We start from the raw sequence: 18268 nt of genomic DNA, 5'->3' as shown, positions 1-18268 counted from the left end.
GGAAATTAAAATCTGGTGCCCTAACTCTGCTTTAAGAGTGCAAGTGTTCAGCACGGTCCAACGGTGCTCTGAGTTTCTCAACATTCTAAAGCGTAGCAGAGCCGGCTCGGAGTGTATTCCCGAGCACAGCCATGACGGCTCCGTCTATGAATTCATTTAACTCTCCTGATTCTGTTTTCAACCATGTTCAAGAAAGCAAGGCGAACAAAAACAAATATCGATGAACGATCATGCTAAAAAATGCTTTCTATTCATCTGCTAGCTTCCACCACACATGCGGGAGCACGACTTTAATGGAGCATACGGGACACGTTTGTTAATGGAAACAAATTGAAACACATAGTGCAAATTACATTGGTGACGCATTTTAAAGTGAAGAAAGCACTTTGAGAAGCTTTGAGATTTGAGTGACCTTCACCACCCAAAATGTTTCACATCTGATGTAATGGAGTTTGTCAATTGCACTGTTTTGAAAAAGCCCGTTCTCTTGTTGAACATTTTCCCAAGAGTGATATGTCATGGCTGGTCAAACATGTCCTTGCAGATGTTCTTTTTTTCTCTGAGACAAACCAAGACAGAATCTGCCCAAACAGCAGCGTTAGTGCTCATAAATGTTACAATAGTGTTGATCGTAACACTGCTGGATGTGAATTGGTAAAAACAAATGACTCATGAATCTTTTATTCAGCAAATCATTTATTCATTACATAGTGCAAATGATATTATCCCAGAAAATTGAAATAAGAATACGAAATTGGACTCAGGAAACCTCCAGACAGCTTCTACTATCACGGTGAATTGAATTGATTTTATTTTTTAAATAAATCACGGTGAATTGAAATGATTTTATGATTAAAATAAAACTAAGTCACACTTATCTTCATGCTGATGCTTTTAGACACAGCAACACATGTATCTGTTTTGTGCTGTATAGAAACATTCTGAAAAATCCCCAAACCATTCCCTGTCACCTTTATTAAAAGGGGACGGAGGTGTCAAGCCAATGCTTTTAGCCAGTGGGCTCCGGCTCAGGAATTTATCAATTGATGTGCATTTCTTGCTGCGTCTGAGGAATAAGGACGGAGTCCCAGACAAACTCATTCATTAGACATTTAAAAAGAAAGCAGTTACACAGAGGGATTTTATAAAACATTTATTTACTTTAAGCACCAGTAGACTCGAGTTACAGTAGTGTCCGAGATCCTTTTCCAGTTATTCTTATTGTCATACGAGGCCACTTCACCAACGAGCTTCATCGTGGAGCAGTGCACATAAGTCAGTGACAGTGCATCGTATTCAAAAGCTATTTGTTATGGGTTCAGGAGAGGCAGCGGATGTCGTTCCATGGCCATAAATACTGACTTCTGCGGCTAGTCATCAGCACCGGTTTTCTGTTAGCAGCAATGGTGGGAGTCGGTCACCAAACAAACAGCAGAGAGACGGGGGCTGTATTTATGGCATTTGTTCCCTATGCTCATGAAACTCCACCCAAGATGCTTATTTTCGACCATGCACAATGAGCTTTGTAGTCGCTCCTACACAGCCCCATACCACTACTCACACAGAATTTAAGGCAGCCCGCATGCGTCAAATGGCTGATATTCAGTATAGGTGCGGACTCTGTCATTTGCATTGGTCCACTGAGATGCGTTTGGTAATTTCATTGGTCAGATGTGAGGCGATGGGTAAATAAATTGAAGACTTGAAGCCCGTCAGTAAAAATTCACAAATAAACTGCTTCACATTAAAAGCCACAGAATTCAAAGTGTGGGGGAAAAAGAAGTACCTGCTTGTCATGAACAAACAGTGGGGCTCCAGGCCAAGATGTTGGGTGAGTTGGAGAAGTGGTCTTGGGTAGATTAAAGAAGTAAAGCTAAAAGCTTTATTTCAAAATTCTGGATTGCATGCTTGGCTAGTGAATTTTGTCCACATGCTTCTCCCATTCTTGTTAGTGCTGGAAGGATTGCGTGGTCTCACTGATGAGGTGGAGGACCAGCTCCCTCAGCTTTGAAGAAGATAAACCTTTTAAAACCATGACAAATATTCCTATGCGTTTTTGACTAGGAGTAGCAAAGACTTAACATGGTAAGTAGCAGGAGCAACATTTGGGGTTCGAAATTTTTAAGTGTCGAAAGAGCATGCAACCTCCTGTTTGTGACAATATGGAGACGTGCCAAGCTGAGTTTTGCAGCACAATGTCCATGTCAAAGGCAGACAGTGCTGTGTGGCACGAATAGGTTGCAAGGGTGAGACACCCAGTCAGTTTCCATAGTGATGTGGTAGAATGGAGGGGATTAGCAGGGCCAGTGTGCTGAGAAAGGATTGCAGCTCGCACTTGAAGGGCTCCATGTCTCGCCTCCCTGCAATTTGCTGAGACTGATGACGGACTTCCTTTCCGTGTTCCCGACTGCATATGTGCTGTGCTCACTTAAAATCTGCAAATCCTTTTTTTTCTTTTTCACCTGAACCTTGGATTGTTTTTCATCTGCATTTGTATTTGGTTTCCAGTTCAGCCCACCAATATTGACACTCCTTTTGTATTTATTATATCTCATCCAAAATGAATAAGAGGCGTTCTGTCAGGGCCTTATAAGCCTTCTCTGCGGGCCCAAACACAATCAGAAGCATGGACCTACATTTACAAATTAAATGAAGTGGGAATAATTTATTTCCAACAGTCTTTTGTCTTCATTTCATAGCCGTGTGGCAGTCATTTGTGGGTTATAATTTTTTTGTCCAGATTTCAGCTTCGGTGTGTTGCCATGCAGATATTATTTCATCCAGCACATTCAGAACATATATATATATATATATATATATATATATACATACACGCGCATATATATATATATATACACACACACACACACACACACACACACACACACACACACACACACACACACACACACACACACACACACACACAGTATATCTTCCAATTCTTATTTACGGACGGCCGTCCCGAACAAAAGTGCAGAGCTGGGTTAGAGTATGATCACATCGGAAGCTCCTGCAGTGAAGCAACAGCTTGAGGAGTCATGTGCTGTTTGAGGATGCGCACCAAGGTGCTCTGGTTGATGTCCGGTGCAGAGCTGGGAAAGGATTGGGAAAGTAAATCCTTCCCCACATCGTCTCTGCCTGGTGTGAACTCTGTGGTGAAATTGTTAGGCTGCTGTGTCTTCTTACTGCAGTTCTGGTGACCAGACCCCATCATTATCAACAGGGCTTTGAGAGCCTGGTGGTCCGCCTGAAATGTAAAGTGCCATCTATAGAGGAACATGTTCCAAACACAAGCCAGAGCCTATCTTTTCCCAATGGGGAACTTTTATGCAGCAAATAAGTGACCTTGATGTGAATGCCACTGGGCTCTCTGTCCCAAGTCGGAGTTGGAACAGGACAGTCCCACCTGCAGTGCTCTTCGCAGGTCACAAATATGGAGCTCTGTCAATCTTTAGTAGTGGGCAAGCAACACTGGGATGTGAGCTGTGTCTTTAGCCAGCACGCAACAGCAGAGCACACCCATTTCCAGAACCTGGGGATGTTCTGTTTCAGGAGGGCATGCAGTGGCGTGGTGCTATTGAGAAACATAAGATACGGAGAGTCGTTTAGTGCGACTGAACACTTCTTCGGTGCCAGTCATGATTGCGAGGAGGGGAAAAAGCTGTCGGTCTCGCTCAATCGAGATCTAGTGGCGGCGGGCCAGCATTTTTAAACTATAACAGCGTATCTACCATCTTGGACAGTGGGAGCTTGTCAGGTGAAAAGAGAAGCGTCCTCTGTAGATTGCAATCAGTTGCGTGCTCTCCCAGCTGGTCGCCAAACATCTCATCTTCCAATGGGGCAAATTTGCTGAGGCTAGCCAAGCACCATGGGGTTGCGACATAGTGCTGTCCATACTCACTCCTCTGCTCTCATCAGTGTTGAAATATAATCCGCTGTCCTTTGTTTAGCAGGGAAAATGTTGGCGAAATATCCGGCCAACAACAAGGCAGACTCTTCAAACTTCTGTGTAGGTCTGAAAGTACAGAAAATACGCTGGGCCTGGATGAGCATGGCTGATCGCCTCGCCGTGCTAACTTCGGCTAGTCCGATCATTGCTCTGAATGTTTTAGAAGAGTTATACCAGCAGGACCGGAGGACTGGTGGCTCATCGAGCAATGCGAGGAAAGATGTGAATGTTGTTATGTCTTATGCACACACAACGAATATGTGTTAACAAGAACTGTTTACATTTTCAACCCACTCACATCACGACACTTGTAGCCCAACGATGCTACAACCTCAGTGTGCTGTTTAACAGCGTCCTGGATTAAATGTGTTTTACCCATAATTGTGAATGACACATATTTAAAATGCTCCTTATGTAAGGTTAAATGATGACGGACGCCTTTCCAGGCTCTGACATGTGTCTTTCTAAATATTCTTGGGTTTCTTACTGTGCTTTTTAAGCCCTAGAAACCTAATCTACATCGTTAATGGACTTTTTGTAGAAGTTAATTAACCATTTTCAATGGTAGCAGTGGAGTGATCCCAGAGGAGAGCCAGGTTGGTTGGGGGGTGGGGGGGCTGGGTCGAAGGGACGAGTGAAGAGATGGAGATTGGTTTAAACTGTTGCCTAGCAACCCATGTACAACATTTGAAGCGACTTAGTGCCCCCATAGTGTTTATCATTGAGGTCAAATTATACTTTTTTATTTGTTGTGGCATCGGGCTTATTAATGAGCAGGTGAATGCTCCTCAACACGTGTTCATGCCAAGCCTTTTCAAATATGATGCTCCTTATGTCTTTGGATTTGTGCAAAATGCGATTCTTTGGACTCACCAGCAAACGTTAAATCCCAGCAGAGGAAGACGCTTGGCTTTTTCAACAGCAGGATTTATGTCCTTTGCATATGAGAATAGGATGTAACATCAGAGTTGATAAAACAACCACGAGTGCAAAGAAGCAAACAGAGCATGCTCCACTAATTTGGCAGGTGAATCACTCAAGATTTCTAAAATATCAGAGGACAGCTGACCTCGTTGAATCCTACCATACTTTGCCACATTTGCAAACTGTGTCTGGCAAAAGCTGTTTATTATCAAAAAACTTGCACGCTTGCAAATTGTGGAGCGCGTGTGTATATGAGAGAGAACGCGAGACCAGGCTTACAAAGAAAAAGGCGAGACGGAGCTGCTGGGACACTCACTTCATAGCAATTTAGGTCATGCTAAACAAACGCTCCGCCAAAGGAGAGCGGGCACGTAAGAGCATGCTATACAATGTGCACATCACACTGTGAGCCACATCCAATCATGGACGCCGTACGCACGCCACAACGACGCCTCTCAGCATATGCAAGTGTGAGCTATGCATCATTTCCCCGATGAAAAATGGGTGTTGTGAAGACGCAAGTGGGCCACTTCAGTGTTATTATACGCTCGTGCACAGTTGCAAAGGCGGTTTGAGGCTGATGGCAACAAGGACGGCATCATTCTGTGTGGGATCACTTCATTAGACATATTTTTAGTCTCAATACCTTTCTTAACGCTGTTGAGCAGATCGAGGTGACTGTCGAGAGTCGAAGAGAACAGTAATGTTCCACATTTACTTGTTCCCATGTCGATAACAGAAATAACGGAAAATTAAGAGACGTGCGCACATTTTTAGCAGGACGAAAACAATCTCTTGACAATATGAATAAAATATGTGAATAAGCTTTTGATTAGCATACCAATGGCACATCATGATGCTAATTAGCTCATCTGTGGCCTCCGATTGCTGCACAGGCTCCTCATGCATGCTTGAATCAAATGAATGAAGATGAATTCAAGAAAAATGTTATTACGCTTCCATAGCATTACTTGGAATGTGATAAGAATAACAACTGAACTGATTGAATTGAATGTTCAATTTCCCATTATTTAAATGTACACCAATGTTGATGACATGCTGTCCCTTTTACTTCTCTTTTGTAGTTTGTTGTTGTTGTTTTTTTTTTTTTTTTGGTGGGGGGGGTCATATTCATTGTCAATTTGGCTATCCTAATTCAATTTTTTTTTCCAGGGTCCGGTCGACATATGCACTGGGGCTGTTTCATGTGTTGTATTTCTTTCTGGGGAAATGTGTGGCATTTACAACATACACGATCTTACACTGACCGGCCTCAAAATTGTATACTCAAAAGCCGCATAAATGGAAATGCATAACAAATGCTGATTTAACAAAGACAATAGCATTTTATTAACACTACCTGCAAGATAGTCACCTAGTAGTGAGTTATTATTTGGCTTGTCATGTAGAATTGCACTGGAGCGGAGTGATAGTTATCTAACCGAGCGCCACGAAAGAGGAAAATCTCATTTGAAACGTATCGTGCGCTACAGTTGTTCACCTCTACAAACTACCACCAGCATACAGAGCATGTAAACTCAATGCCTCTGAATATGTCTATTAAAATGTGAGCAATATTATTGTAAAAACCAATGTTTTCTTACAGCTCTTCTATTGGATCTGACATGAAGTTACAAAGCTTCTTAGGTACCACCTGAAAAGTTGCAGTGAGGGTACATCCATCAGTCTCCTGCATTTTCTGTACTGCTTGCTGCTCACAAAGGTCATGGTTGAGCTGGGAGATTTGGCCGGTGCACCGTGGATAAGTCACCAGCCCACCACTGGAAAAAAAAAAATCAGTTATTTTGATTGATATTGGAATTACAATGAATAAAACAATCATTCATTGAGTTTTAAAACTTAGTATTTATTCAACTACTAAAACTGAACAACTGAAATTGTAGCCTCATGCCGATTAATCCCATTGAAGACTTTATTTTTGTACTTCTGTGAAGTACAAAATGACCTTTTAAATATATGTGAAATTCAAGCAAGCCTCTTGCATTTTCATTCTGCTCCATACATAGTCGAGTGTGTAAATTGCAACACTGGAAAGCCCCGCAGCACATGAAAGTGATTTTACAGCCAGTGGCCCAGGAAAGAGGCGACACAAGTGTGCTCCCAAAAAGCCAAAACATAACAGAACAAGTCATCGGGGCCTAATGAGGCTGAAATCCAGCGTACCCATGGAAAGCCAAATGAACATTTCCAGCTTGGTAGAGAGCAGGAGCGGATGGTGGAAAAGGGAAACAAATAGGCTGCAGGGTGAGGAGGTCACATGTCACCAGCCTATTGGACATGACCATGCGCATCATCAGCAGGTGTAAACATGTCTCATGTTTCACACCACAGGGCGGCGGGGCCGCCGGCCACCCCAGATGGGGTTTTAAATGCTGCGTTTCATGTGCTATCATTTAGTAGGTTCGTTCACCCCTCATTGCTTTCACCATCTGGTGCTCCCCTCAGCTTGTGATGCAGGAAACACTCTTCATCTTACTGCCAAGACCTTTGCAACTCAGTCAAACTCAAATCGGGTATTTTTTTTAAAGGATGGGGCTTTTTTGGGGGGCATGAAATTGGTGAAGACGTGCATGCAGGCAACAAGTGTGAAGGAAACAAAACTACAAAGATGGAGGCAAATTACAAAATGCAGTAAACGAGGGATACGCATGCACAACGCAGCCCTGCAGATGACACTTTCTGATTATTTAAGTCACGTTTTAAATGCTGTGCATGATCCACTTTTGGGGTGGAAAAACCAAATGTTACAAGATTTTAGACATGTCCTTCCAAGACTTCATTCCTCATCATCACCTCATTTTGGGAGGGCATTGTTGTGTGCCCTCCTTTTATTGACTGGCTGCCTTCATCTCAATTTGCAGACAGCCGCCGACTGGCCACCCAGTCCAAATATCGAGGTTTGCATTGCCCCCATGAGTCTCCTTTTTTTTTTTTTAATCTGTAAAATTCAGCTTGCTGCTGGAAGGGGAGCTGCATGCATATTTTGTGACACATGCACGGGCGCAGGAGCCATTCATTGTAAAATGAGTATCAGGGGAAATAAAGCAAACACTTTTACAATGAGGAAGGGAGCCTTGTAATATGGACGTCTTCATATTTATTGACCATGTTGTCAAGAAAAATGCTCAAAAGAACGTTAAATGTTGTGATTGGATTGAGGAGCACAACAATATGAAAAATACAAAGGGTGCAAGTTTGACGTCAGTGCAGCCTATAGATGAAGATTAGGAGGAAGGGGGGGTCGACTTTGAGATGACATTGAGGGTGTGTGATGGGAGTTGATTCTCTGCTTGTTGATGTTAGACAGTCGTGTAAGAAGGCAAAGCGGCTGCTGCCCGTGTTGATTCCGCCAGCTCTTCTTTTTATTCTGCATTCTCTTCTTTTCCGTCCTCCTCTTGGTCTTTTCAGCACCGCTCCCCGGCTGGACAGCTCTTGCGCTTTGGACCCCTTGGACGCTGCATGGTCCCTTTAAGGCTTTTAATGGAAGTAAAACCGATTGATGTTCCAAGACATATTGGGAGTTTACAACTTCATCCACAGGAGGAGGTATCCACGCAGATTCGGAGCAGGCTGCGCATCCTCCACATTCACGCCACGTCCACTGTGAGTATATGCACGCCAGGTGCTGGTGCGTGCGCGCGTATGTGTGTTGGCTCGTGCTCGCGCGCGTGTTTGCAAACAACAAATGTCTCAATGCATGATTCTTATTGTTTTGATTTTGCGGCAGGCGGCGAATGCACAAGAAATGCGTTTATTAGTGTGTGCCTGTGTGTGCGCGGGCGTGTTTGTGCGCGCGTGCGTGTGAGTGCTGTGCGCCTTCACGCTAAATTCACCCCCCCCCCCCAAAAAAAAAGAATAAAGAAGAACAAATGAGCAGAAATGTCACGTCCTTTTAAGTGCAAATGTGCGGAGATAATCTTGTCCAATGTGCGATCATATGAATGCGCGTGTTTTGCTACTAAGACGAGGTGGACGGCTTGGACATTTGCGTAAGGCTTTTACGCATTGGACATCCCTTTGTCTCCACGGTGTGTTGTGTCTCACAGCTGGTGCGAGACCTCTCTGCGTGCACACTTTTGCAAGAAGCGTCAGGAGAATCTGCAGGTGGTAATAGGAGGTCACCTCTTGCTTTATGATTCCCATAGGCTCAAAGGCGATTTGCTGCCGCACGTCTTGACCTTGCAGTGATTCGTCCAAGTTTTTTTTCCACCTCATTTTTGTTTCATGTAGGTGGTTTTTTTATGGGTTTATTCGTTTGGCGAATTAAATGCCCGACTTTGTTTGTCTTGTGAAAACAATTTGGTTTTCACTGCCGATCATTTACGCGCAATCTGCGTTGAGTCCGAGGTGACTTTTTTTAAGTGTTCGATTCTGATCGAAATAAATCTATTTTCTTGCCAAAGATCCTAATTCATACCTGGATATTTCATGTACGTTTAAAACGCTCGTATCAAGACAAAACAGATCTACTCGGTTTTAATGAGGTTTTTTGCGCCAAACGCGGAGTAAATGAACGCGGTGCAAAATGTGCACACGGCGTATTGCCTCATGATGAGCCGATTCGGGCCGCCTGAAAAATGGGACCAACTGCTCTATTTCCCATACCTGCAGGTTCACGGCGACTGACGATTCCGTGTGTACGCGGGCTTCTTTTCCCCTGCACGCTCGCTCCAAAGGTTTGGTGCGAAAACCGCGAAGCTGTTGTCTACGTGGACCGGTGCTGAAGCCTCCCGTCCGACTGCCAGGGCCTGTGCCAAAGCCAGAGACATGGCGACCAACGGCACCAAAACGGATGGCCAAGTGACGGAACTGAACGAGGTGGCCGCCAATAATGACAAGCCCAAGTCGCTGGACGTCAAGCCCGAAAATAAGAAAAAGGAGTTGCCAGACAGAGAAACGTGGGGAGGGAAATTTGATTTTCTCCTGTCGTGTGTGGGTTATGCAATCGGACTGGGCAACGTGTGGAGGTTTCCATATCTTTGTGGCAAAAACGGCGGAGGTAAACAACCTTTTTCTTTCGCTCCAAACTTCCGCCTCTTGATTTCACTCCCACTGACATGAAGATGTGATGTTGTGCTGATGTCTGACTTGATCCACTTTTCCATCTCCATCTAGGGGCCTTCTTGATTCCCTATTTTTTGACTCTCATATTTGCTGGGATGCCCTTGTTCCTTCTGGAATGCTCCTTGGGTCAATACACTTCAATCGGAGGGCTCGGTGTGTGGAAACTGGCTCCGATGTTTAAAGGTAGAGCTCCTTTCCCGATACATATGCAAAGATATAAGATATTTATGGTCCAATTGATCTAAATAAGAAATCAACTCACACTGATAGTTGAAATGGCATATTCGTGTGTTTTTGTGTGTGTGTGTGTGTGTGTGTGTGTGTGTGTGTGTGCGTGTGTGTGCGCGTGCGTGCGTGCGTGCGTGCGTGCGTGCGTGTGTGTGTGTGTGTGTGTGTGTGTGTGTGTGTGTGTGTGTGTGTGTGTGTGTGTGTGTGTGTGTAAAACAGGTGTGGGCCTTGCAGCTGCTGTCCTTTCCTTCTGGCTTAACATATACTACATTGTAATCATTTCCTGGGCTATTTATTACCTGTACAACTCATTTACCGCTGTAAGTACACAAAATAAAGACAAAGGATAGCAACCGTTCGTTAAAGGATCACATTTTTGAATCACAAGCACAATTGTGTGTGTGTGTGTGTGTGTGTGTGTGTGTGTGTGTGTGTGTGTGTGTGTGTGTGTGTGTGTGTGTGTGTGTGTGTTTTATTCCAGGAACTACCATGGAGCTCATGCAACAATCTATGGAACACAGAGAAGTGCTATACAAATTACTCCATTGCAGACACCACCAATCTCACCAGTGCAGTGGTGGAATTTTGGGAGTAAGATACCATCCTTGTGTTGCCCTCGATGAATCCCTTCGATCAGGTCTGGTAATCGAGAGCCCCTATGCTCCCAGTTTGAGATGGCCTGATGAGCTCATCATCCGCTGTGTTGGAAGAGGGCGTCAGCTAAAACAGGCTGGATAGTGGCTCTCGATGACCGGATTTGGGCACCCCTGATTTTAAAAAAACCAAAGGCCATCTAACAGTCATAGTGTCACTTGCTTTGATTTATAGGCGCAATGTGCATGAAATGACCGATGGCTTGGAAAAACCGGGCCAGATTCGGGTGCCACTCGCAATCACACTGGCCATCGCATGGGTCCTCGTCTACTTCTGCATCTGGAAAGGGGTCAGCTGGACAGGGAAGGTAAGATATTTGCATATCAAGAGCTTTCGCATGAGTTCCAATTAGGAGATATGTGGGACCGGAATGCATTATTCATCAGTCTAATATAGCCTCATGCAGGATTTACAATTCAGTCGGCATTGTCAATGTGGATTTCAACATCAGCGACAGCAAATAGTGGCGCTCTGAGTCTAAGTGTGCCTTACAGTGGCTCCTGTCATTCGAAAGCCTCCTGACACTATTAGCAGTGCGTGTGGATCCATGATAGGCGGAGCAACAAACAGCCATTGGCCGCAATCTGGGTTTGTCGTGCCCTTTCTCTCAAAGCGCTTCGGCTTCCCTCGCGGGCATGCGTAGCCATTGTCACGTGGCCATGGCAAATAAAATTAGACTTGGTCACAAAACATCATATTTCCTCTGCACATTTGGCAAATAAATAGCTCGCACGCTGTCATGAGTGCACATGGAGAAGAGGAGATGTGCTCAGTGAGGCTTCAGCAGCTTTGCCGGCCGGCTGGCCGTTTGGTCTTCAAGAGACACTAAGAGCAGGAGTGTACATTTACAGCACATAATTAACCGGGGGAAGAATTAACGGATTTAGGGTTACTTTCCAAGGGATGGCAGAAACTCTCTCTGGCATGAAAGTGGGCATTTCGTGTAGAGTCAAGACCACTGTTGCCCGGAGACATTGCTGCCTTTGTAGCTCAGTTTCTTGACGCTTTTGTCAGGGGTGTCATGTGAGGTGTGAAAAAGAGGGGATTTGTCCACCCACACCTACCCCCGACAATCCCCACACACACGAACATTTAGCAAAAATTCTAATAGTATTTAAAATGTAACATGTTTTTCCAAGCCGTCCTTGAATGCATAATGAGCAGTCATTGCACAAACGATCAATCGCACACGGAGCAGATCAGATGGATGACTACTGAAAAAATGTTGAGCAAGGAAAAAAAGTGTTATCTGTGAGGCTGCTTCCGCTCGCCATTTTTGCTTATGGGAAAACTGTCGTGTAAGAGCCCTAACGCCAATACTAAAAGCGAACAATTGCGAGTGTTTTCGAAGTTGTGCGAATGTTGGATTCTCATCGCCTGTACTTTTCTTGGAGCAACAAGAAAAAAAAGTAAAACTGTTGGCGAACATCTGGTGACCGTTTGGCGAACATTTGCGACCTTGAATGAACCATGACAAGAGTATTGTTTGCAGTTCAGTTGGAGAGGGGGTTAAAGGAGTATTGCTACTTATAGTATGTTAGCTTACTTGCTAGCGGCAGTACTTTATGGTCGACGAGTGCATCTGAATTATTTTCGGTTACACCTCCCCTAGGAAAAAGAAAACATTTTGGGCCCCTTAACTCTCCACCGTGACTATCAATAGTAATTTGTCTATAAAATGGTCATGAGCAGACCTCTGCATAACATTGTATCCTTTGTTATTATTGGTGTTATTTGGTTATATTATTAGATTTATTAATATTAAATAAAACAAAAATCAAATAACAATCAGGTTATGACAAAGAATAAATTTAATGTTTTCAATTTGTCACAGAAAATATTTGAAATGCACCAATTTCAACCCCCCCATCATAAAAAAAACAAAACAAAAATGAGAGTGCCAATGCCACCTACTCAAGTGGCTGTTCAATGACAACAAAAAAAGCATTTTGCCCAGGTCGCGCGTGCCCCCCGCCCAAACACCCCAGGGGGGCCTGCACTACTATTTGAGAAGGACTGTGCTTGACCGAACCCCAATTCTGCTCAAAATATGTGTGCTGCACATTTTTTTTCAAATTGTAATTCTACAATACTGAAACTCACTGGTGCTTTGCGCATATTTCCTATGTAGCAATCACAAAGGTGCACGTGATTGCAATTTATAAAATCCATCTTTTGGCATATGTGTAGTGAGTAAATAGGCTGATTTAATGTTCACATTTTTTTTGCTCATACTGTATTTCAATCTGTTTCATATTATTTATGTGGATTGATGAAAGAGTGTGTTTACAAATGAAATGGACCTATCATGAGTGCATTTTTTAAATCGCCATGTTCATGTACATTTATTCTGGTCATGAAAAATATACATTCGGTGGGCTTTGGCACTTTCAAATTTTAAAATGCAATCGAGCGCCCTTCCAAGTTTTTGGAAATAACTGGGGTAGGGTTTGAATTAAACCGTACCAGAAAACAGGCAACATTTTTGCTAGTTTTCCTTAGTCTTGAGGGTCACGAATGTCTTGTTTTGCTTAAAACACAGAATATAATAGCGATGTAAACCTATGGGCACAACTGTACGCCTGCTTTCATGCCGGGCAAAGGAAATTCAGCCACTATTCATTTTTGCGAGACTGAAAATGAGGATTTGGACGGTCATTTTGTGTCCAATAAGCTTGCTGACAAGAATGTTGTTTGCTGAATTTTTCTGTTCATTGTCGCCAGCTTGGTGATTTAGTTCTTTGGCCACCAAGTAGACTAGCAGTTAAATGAAAGAGGCTGTTACATCGTTGGCTTATTACTGAACCGTGTGCCAGAAACCCTCACTTTTAAAATGATGAGTAAGGCACGCCACCTCTGCCTCCCCACTTCCCAAATGCAGGCGACACCAACTTCGTCTGTGTCAGTGGTGTTCTTCTATGGGCCAAAACCAAGTGAAACTGAATCAACAGATGTTCTGCCAGGTGTCAAACATTAGTCATAATCAGTTTCTCTCAATTTACAGAATTTTTAACAATCAATTCATTCCTACTGTCCATCCCAAATTTTGAGCCGCCATATAAATGATGCTATCTGGATGGGGCCAGTTTGCAAGGTATCCACTGGGGAGGCCTCGCTGATTGGTGCTTCCCACTTAACAGGTGGTTTACTTCTCGGCGACGTATCCCTACTTTATGCTCTTCATCCTCTTCATCCGTGGAGTGACTCTGCCTGGGGCAAGAGAGGGAATTCTGTTCTACATCACCCCAGATTTCGAAAAGCTCAAAGCATCGGAGGTAACGACAAGCTCGTCCAAAAAAAGATCCCCACCCGCATGCGTGAGTAGACAAAGCACTGACCGCTGCATCTCAACATTTTTGCTCCTCCCGTCAGGTATGGCTGGACGCCGCAACCCAAATCTTTTTTTCTTACGGATTGGGACTGGGCTCACTGATAGCTCTTGGAAGCTACAACCCATTCAATAATAATGTTTACAGGTGAGACAGTGGCAAATGTCAAGAACAAGTGTGGGATGACGTTGGCGTGTAGGAACAATACCAGTTGTTCTTAGTCTGCGCACTGAGAGAAAATAAAACAAGGCTGCCACTTGTTTTGTTTTGTTTTGTTTTTTTTTGTTCCCCAAGCAGCATAGCAGCAACAGTTTTGATGATTTCAAAGTTACCGGCCCTCCACTCTACGTAATATGCTATGTCCACATGCAAAACGTGAATTTTCCCCACTTGCTTTCCCTAGAGACTCTATCATTGTGTGCTGCATCAACTCATGCACCAGCATGTTTGCTGGCTTTGTCATCTTCTCCATCGTTGGCTTCATGGCACACGTGACCAAGAAGGACATCGCAGACGTAGCGGCTTCAGGTAACCGCCACTCTTCTGTCCGCGCGTGAGAAAACTCCACCACCAACGGTGCTTTCCTATTTAAAAGTTTTCATCGTCACTTTCTGCATGAGATTGGACGGGAGGTGATTTTTGCTATTTGCACTCCAGGTCCCGGCTTAGCTTTTCTGGCCTACCCAGAGGCCGTAACCCAATTGCCTGTGTCTCCACTGTGGGCTATTCTGTTCTTCTCCATGCTGCTCATGCTGGGGATAGACAGCCAGGTAAGTGGGCTCACTCCCGATCTGCTCCTGGGCTGACCTAAATAGCCAAATGCAGTTGCATACCACACGGCAGCAGCCGCTTGCTGCATGATAAGAATGCAATTTGCTTCATGTGCGCGGTGAGAACCCAGTTTCGACTCGAGCTGTCAAGGTTTTTCAATGCAACTTTATCACCTCTGTGTGCCTGCGGGGTTCACCGCCTGCAATTTCTCGACTTTGTTTTTGCTTCACATTTTGTGATGTCACAGTTCAAATGCGGGCAAAATAAAGCGCTGAGGCAGCCGCACGTTGGCCGATGACCATCGGTGTTATAGAATCGTTGATTATGCAAATCTCTAAATTTTTCCAAATATGGACCCCAAGAAGTGGATCATTCAGAAGATGACGGCATTTTTGGACACTTTTATGTTCTCTGAACTTGTCATCGTGATTTGTCATCCTCCTTTAGCCAGAACACCACATAAGTCCGTTTTAGAAAACATAATTGTGAACATGCATGCTGCAATTTAAATACGAGCCCTGGAATGGTAGCTAATAAATAGAGAGAGCCAAAAAACACAATTAGCAATAAAGCGCAAACACACAGCAAGATTTAACGGTGGTACGTAATGGCCTTTCATATTTATCTCTGTGCCTGCTGCTCTCGTCCTTCAGTTCTGCACTGTGGAGGGCTTCATTACTGCTTTAGTAGATGAATTTCCCAGAGCGCTCCGAGGCAGACGAGAGATCTTCATCGCTGTCGTCTGCCTGGTGTCTTATGTGATCGGCCTTTCAAACATCACGCAGGTACAGAAGGCAGCTTTTCCCCCAAACTGTTATTGCGTGATATCATACTGACATGGCCCAAATCCATTTTTCTGCCACCAGGGAGGGATTTACGTGTTCAAACTGTTTGACTACTATTCCGCCAGCGGAATGTGTCTGCTCTTCTTGGTCTTCTTTGAATGCATCTCCATATCCTGGTGCTACGGTGTGTATCACTCTCGTGTCACTAAAACCAGGGCATTGCTCGCTCATTCATTCGGCAACATGCTAAGCTGGAGGACACTTGAAAAGGGGAGAGAACTCGGCGAGTCAGAAGCGCTGCTGTTCACCGTCAAGGTCGCGAGCGCTCATTCGTCTCCTCGCCGCCCTCATCATCATGCACGGCAAACCTGCAGCAAATTGGAGTGGATTTTTCACCCTCCCTTTATTTGTCTGGCAGGTGTGAACAAGTTCTATGAGAACATCGAGGAGATGATCGGCTACAAGCCTTGCGTGTGGTGGAAGATGTGCTGGGTGGTGTTCACCCCTCTCATTGTCGCTGTGCGTGAGATCAGCACACTTGATGTGAAAAATGAAACGTGAAAAATCAATATTAGCCACCCGCCGCCACGAGCCATCGGTGTCATGATGCATAAAGTGACTCCTGTCTCCCACAGGGGGTGTTCTTGTTCAGCGCCGTACAAATGGTTCCTCTCACTATGGGAGAGTACGTGTTCCCAGGCTGGGGTCAGGGAGTGGGCTGGCTCATGGCACTGTCTTCAATGGTCCTCATACCGGGCTACATGATTTATATGTACCTTGGCCTCAAGGGCACCTACAAAGAGGTATGAGCATTTGGGAATTTGCTGGGCTAAAGTTTGCACAACTGTTGGTAACTCCTGCGCATTTCTCTGCCAGCGACTTCGGATCATGCTTCAGCCTCCAGCAGTTGTCAGGCGACCGCAGGAAAACGGACCTGAGCAGCAGTTGGAAACAAACACCGCCAACATACCCAGCCCCACTAATCCAGCTAACCCCTCCAGCCCGACCAATCCAGTCCCCGCCAACCCGGCTCCCGTCAACGCAACCAGCCCCGAAGCGCCTGCGAACCCGGCTCCACCGCCGGCTAACCCTCCGGCTGCCGCCGCTAGCCCTGCGAGCCCAGCAACGAGTCCCACCATCGTGACCACCATCACCACAACCGCCACGGCCATGGCCACGGCCACGGCCAGTCCGGCCAACCCTCCGACAACAACAGTCAGTCCAACGATCCCTCCCCCGAACCCAGCGAATCCAACGGAGCCCGTGAACCCGCGGAACCCAGCAAGCGTGACCTCTAACCTGACCACTGCCGAGGCCAACGTGTAGACAACAAAGAAACCCTCTTGGAGCATGTAGACAAAAGAGAACATTATAAAGGACTTATTTCCAAGATTTTAATTGATTCACCTACCTCCGAGGGCAATACCTGATCGAAATACAATAGATTTTCCAACCATATTACATTTTCTTACATGTTCAAGCCAACGATGTCCTGTTGTTGATTTGCATTCCGAATATATCAAAGACTGTTAGTGTGCACCGGTACAACCATAAATCTGACTATTAAAAAAAAAAAAAAAAAAAAAAAAAAATCAAATTAAATAAACATACTGTGTAATACTGTGAGAAAAAATACAAATAAATAGAGATCTAGATTAGGAATATGTTAAATATCTTCATGAATTGAGTAAATACCTGTGTGAATATAGTAGATGAAGTAGTGAACAAAATTGACATCGCTGACAACAGCAAGGGCTGTGTCAATTTTATCGTGGATGTTTACTAAATCTCACACGGTTATCTCTTTTTCAAAACGTTGCACTCTCCACGGCAAACTGAAGGCCAGAGCGAAGTTGAGGAGCTCGTGAGAAAGCACAATGCCAATAAGAAGTTCATGTTTAGAAGTCAGCTGGAGCAATCCAGTCATGTTTTGTGTGAGAGAGACTGTTATTTTTCCCCTTCCTTTTTTCAGTAAAAAAAACCAAAAAAAACTTTTGTGTGATGGAAACATTTTTAGAATTATTTTTAGGAGGTTTTATACTCTATGTTGTTGATGTGACGGAGGACCAAATCAATAGGCAGACATGCAAAAACTATGCCATTTGAGCATCTGGTTGGCAGAAGCACAGGGTATGAAGAGGTACAAAAAAAAATAAGTAAAAAAAATGTAAAAAAAAAAGCACAGGGCTAGAGAAAGTGATTTACAAATGCAGACTATCCCTTAATCCTGACAGTCAGTGCTGTTTACGATTTGCATGCTTTCCTCAGGAACATCAGTGAAAATTGTCTGAAATTCCTGACCAAAAACAGATGGCCTTAAGCCAAAACATCAATTTTAAGCAAGTCATGGACTGTTTCCATGAGTTGGCGCAAGAATAACGACAACAACAACAACAACAAAAAAGGACCACATCATATGCTAGCACAAGAACCTGGACCAACTCTGTGTTTGAGTCATGACTTTTCAGTACGTGTGTCAATCAATTATAGTTTGATAAATATATGTATTCAGCAATACATATGTAGATGTTTAAGCGCAG

General features: G+C 44.3%; 1 protein-coding gene across 1 annotated transcript; it reads left to right on the top strand.

The window, feature by feature from the left end:
- Positions 1 to 7959: 7959 nt before the first annotated feature.
- LOC109507276 (sodium- and chloride-dependent GABA transporter 1-like) lies at positions 7960 to 17880 on the top strand. Its single transcript, XM_019856607.1, has 15 exons — positions 7960 to 8500; positions 9509 to 9896; positions 10013 to 10144; positions 10409 to 10509; positions 10671 to 10780; positions 11018 to 11150; positions 13984 to 14118; positions 14216 to 14319; positions 14576 to 14700; positions 14830 to 14942; positions 15597 to 15728; positions 15810 to 15912; positions 16147 to 16247; positions 16364 to 16531; positions 16605 to 17880. Exons 2-15 carry the CDS (start codon positions 9665 to 9667, stop codon positions 17052 to 17054), a joined length of 2139 nt encoding a protein of 712 aa, XP_019712166.1. The 5' UTR covers positions 7960 to 8500; positions 9509 to 9664; the 3' UTR covers positions 17055 to 17880.
- Positions 17881 to 18268: the final 388 nt, after the last annotated feature.

This window comes from Hippocampus comes, unplaced genomic scaffold, assembly GCF_001891065.2.
Source record: "Hippocampus comes isolate QL1 unplaced genomic scaffold, H_comes_QL1_v1.1 scaffold283, whole genome shotgun sequence".
NCBI lineage: Eukaryota > Metazoa > Chordata > Actinopteri > Syngnathiformes > Syngnathidae > Hippocampus > Hippocampus comes.
Note: the sequence above shows the minus strand (reverse complement) of the source record. Positions and strands in the feature narration are given on the sequence as shown.

What these genes read in the sequence shown, in the direction of transcription:
- LOC109507276 (XM_019856607.1), top strand. Translation starts at nt 9,665, where the DNA reads ATGGCGACCAACGGCACCAAAACGGATGGCCAAGTGACGGAACTGAAC. An exon ending in GGGTCAGCTGGACAGGGAAG is followed by an intron (nt 11,151 to 13,983) that starts GTAAGATATTTG and finishes CCCACTTAACAG; the next exon opens with GTGGTTTACTTCTCGGCGAC. An exon ending in CTCCATATCCTGGTGCTACG is followed by an intron (nt 15,913 to 16,146) that starts GTGTGTATCACT and finishes TTTGTCTGGCAG; the next exon opens with GTGTGAACAAGTTCTATGAG.